The 2,226-nt window shown below is 68.9% G+C and overlaps 1 protein-coding gene across 1 annotated transcript in view; it reads left to right on the top strand.

Moving 5' to 3' along the window:
- The window catches only part of MYO7B (myosin VIIB), a 107,070-nt gene that overhangs the window by 97,998 nt on the left and 6,846 nt on the right, over window positions 1-2,226 (top strand). The window contains exons 33-35 of the mRNA XM_014550391.1: window positions 3-147; window positions 1,043-1,209; window positions 1,989-2,170. Of these exons, the coding sequence (XP_014405877.1) occupies window positions 3-147; window positions 1,043-1,209; window positions 1,989-2,170 (494 nt within the window). The remainder of the gene's footprint in view (window positions 1-2; window positions 148-1,042; window positions 1,210-1,988; window positions 2,171-2,226) is intronic.

The raw sequence follows: 2,226 nt of genomic DNA, 5'->3' as shown, positions 1-2,226 counted from the left end.
GGACACCCGTCTCCGGCCAGGCCCCCGGCTGCCCAGGACTCAGCTGGTCTTGGCTGTGAACTGGAAGGGGCTGTTCTTCCTGGACCAGCGGGAGCGGCCGCTCCTGGAGCTCTCCTTCCCGGAGATCATGAGTCTGGTCACCAACAGGTGGGTGCCAGGGCTGCCCAGGCCCGCTCCTCGGAGCTCAGGCCTTGGGGCTTGCGGAGAGGCGGCGGGAGGGAGGCGCTGCCCCGGGGAGCCCGCCGGGTGCGGTGCGGGTGCGGTGCAGAGAGGGAGCGCCGACCGCTGAGCAGCCCTCAGCCTCTCCTCACCCCCGTCCTCCTGGGAAGGGCAGGCCACCGTGCACCTTGGGGTGCGTTCCTTACAGGCGGGTCACGCGGAAGGTGCAGGCCATCTGAGCGAGCAATCGAGGGAGGGGGCTGGGTGCGTGCCAGGTCACAGAGCAACACTAGGGCGGCCTTGCAGACCAGCTGGGCCTCAGCCCCCGCCCTGCTCTCCATGGCTCTTGTCTCCTGAGAAGGCCTCCGCCTCTGGGGACGGCCGGCCTGGGCCTGCAGAGCCCCTCATGGAAGCTCCCAGGGGGGCGTAGCCATCGTCATTGTTACAGTGGCTACAGGGCACACATGGCCACCACTTCCTGAGGCTGACCACGCTGAGCACATCCCCATGTGCTAGGTCCTCACGGCGCTGCTGGCCTGCACATGAGTAAACAGGCATGTGGCTCGCAGCTCCCGCTGGGCTCCCGCTGGGCTCCCGCTGGGCTCCTGCAGTGCCCTGGGCATCTGCACACTGCCGCCTCGTGACCTGCCCAGAGCTGAGCCCTCCTGCCAGGGGTTGGCACCACCGCTGCCTCTGGGGCCCTAGGGGCCCTGAGCTCTCACCGTCATTTGCCCACCACACAGAGGTGCCGGGGTTGGGCCAGCCCTGGCCCTGCCAGTGGCCCCGGACAAACCCTTCTGTGTCCTCATCTGTGACTCGGGGTGCCGTGGGGCTGGGTGGGGAGGGCAGAGGAGGCCTCTGGTCACGGGGTCCTCACCCTCAGGGAGGCCCGGGGCGGGCAGAGGCTGCTGCTCTCCACGCTGCACGAGGAGGAGTACGAGTTCATGTCGCCCAGCAGCGTGGCCATCGCGGAGCTGGTGGCCGTGTTCCTGGAGGGTCTGAAGGAGCGGTCCGTGTTCGCCATGGCCCTGGAGGACCAGAAGGCCACAGGTGCCTGGGCGAGGTGCGGGTGGGGGCAGCCCTGCGGCATGGGGCGGGCGCAGGGACTTGAGCAGAGAGGAGAGAGGACCACGAGACCCTGAGGGGTAGCTTCGGGCAAAGCCCTGCCTTCCCCAGAATGAGGGGTTCACGGCGACTGCACCCTCCGAGGCACCTGGCAGGGCTGCTCCCCGCAGAGAACACGGCCATTAGCCTGAGCTCCAGCACCGCCCAGCGGGCTGCTGGCCTGTTCCACAGACGGAGCCAGAGGCCAGCGGCCAGCGGCCAGAGCAGGGAGGCAGCTTGTGCAGGGTCAGCCGTAGGATGGGGATCCGTGCAGCTCCTGGGAGAGCAGAGGGGCTGTGGCTGCCCGGCCCGGAGGCGGGGCTCGCTGGGAGGGGAGGGGAGAACCTGCACCCAATCGTCCCCCCACGCCCCAGGGAAGGGGACTGCTCTCTCACGCTACAGATGAGGGTCACACAGCATCTGGGCTGGCATGGTGATGCCAGTGGGCATCTCCCCCTTGTCCACGCGCCCCTTGCCTTGCAGGCCACGGCTCCAGGTCAGGCCTCTGAGCAGGCCTCCCAGAGTGGGCCGTGGTCAGAGCCCCCAGCCCTGCCCGCCTGTCGGGCCCTCCAGGGCCTAGGGTCCGGGAGTCCCACCACCGTTCCGGTCAGAGCGGCCCTGGCTCTCAGCTCTGCTGCAGCTTCCTCACCTCAGCAAAGCCAGAGCCGCCTCCGCAGAGCCATGGGTCAGCGGGGCTTTCTCCTCTGTGTGTGACCGAAGCGCAGGCGACGCCGCCCTCCTGCCCTTCAAGAAGGGGGATTTGCTGATCCTGACCAAGAGCCAGGGGCCGCTGGCGGCTGAGGACTGGGTCCAGGGCCAGAACGACAGGACGGGCAGGACGGGGCTGGTGCTCGCCGCCTGCCTCTACGCCATCCCGACACTCACCAAGCCCTCGGCACAGCTGCTGGTAACCTGTCTAATGCGCACGCCCAGCGGGTCCTAACTCGGGGCCTGCCTCCCCCG

This window comes from Myotis brandtii, unplaced genomic scaffold, assembly GCF_000412655.1.
Source record: "Myotis brandtii unplaced genomic scaffold, ASM41265v1 scaffold600, whole genome shotgun sequence".
NCBI lineage: Eukaryota > Metazoa > Chordata > Mammalia > Chiroptera > Vespertilionidae > Myotis > Myotis brandtii.
This window is presented reverse-complemented; position numbering and strand designations above follow the sequence as displayed.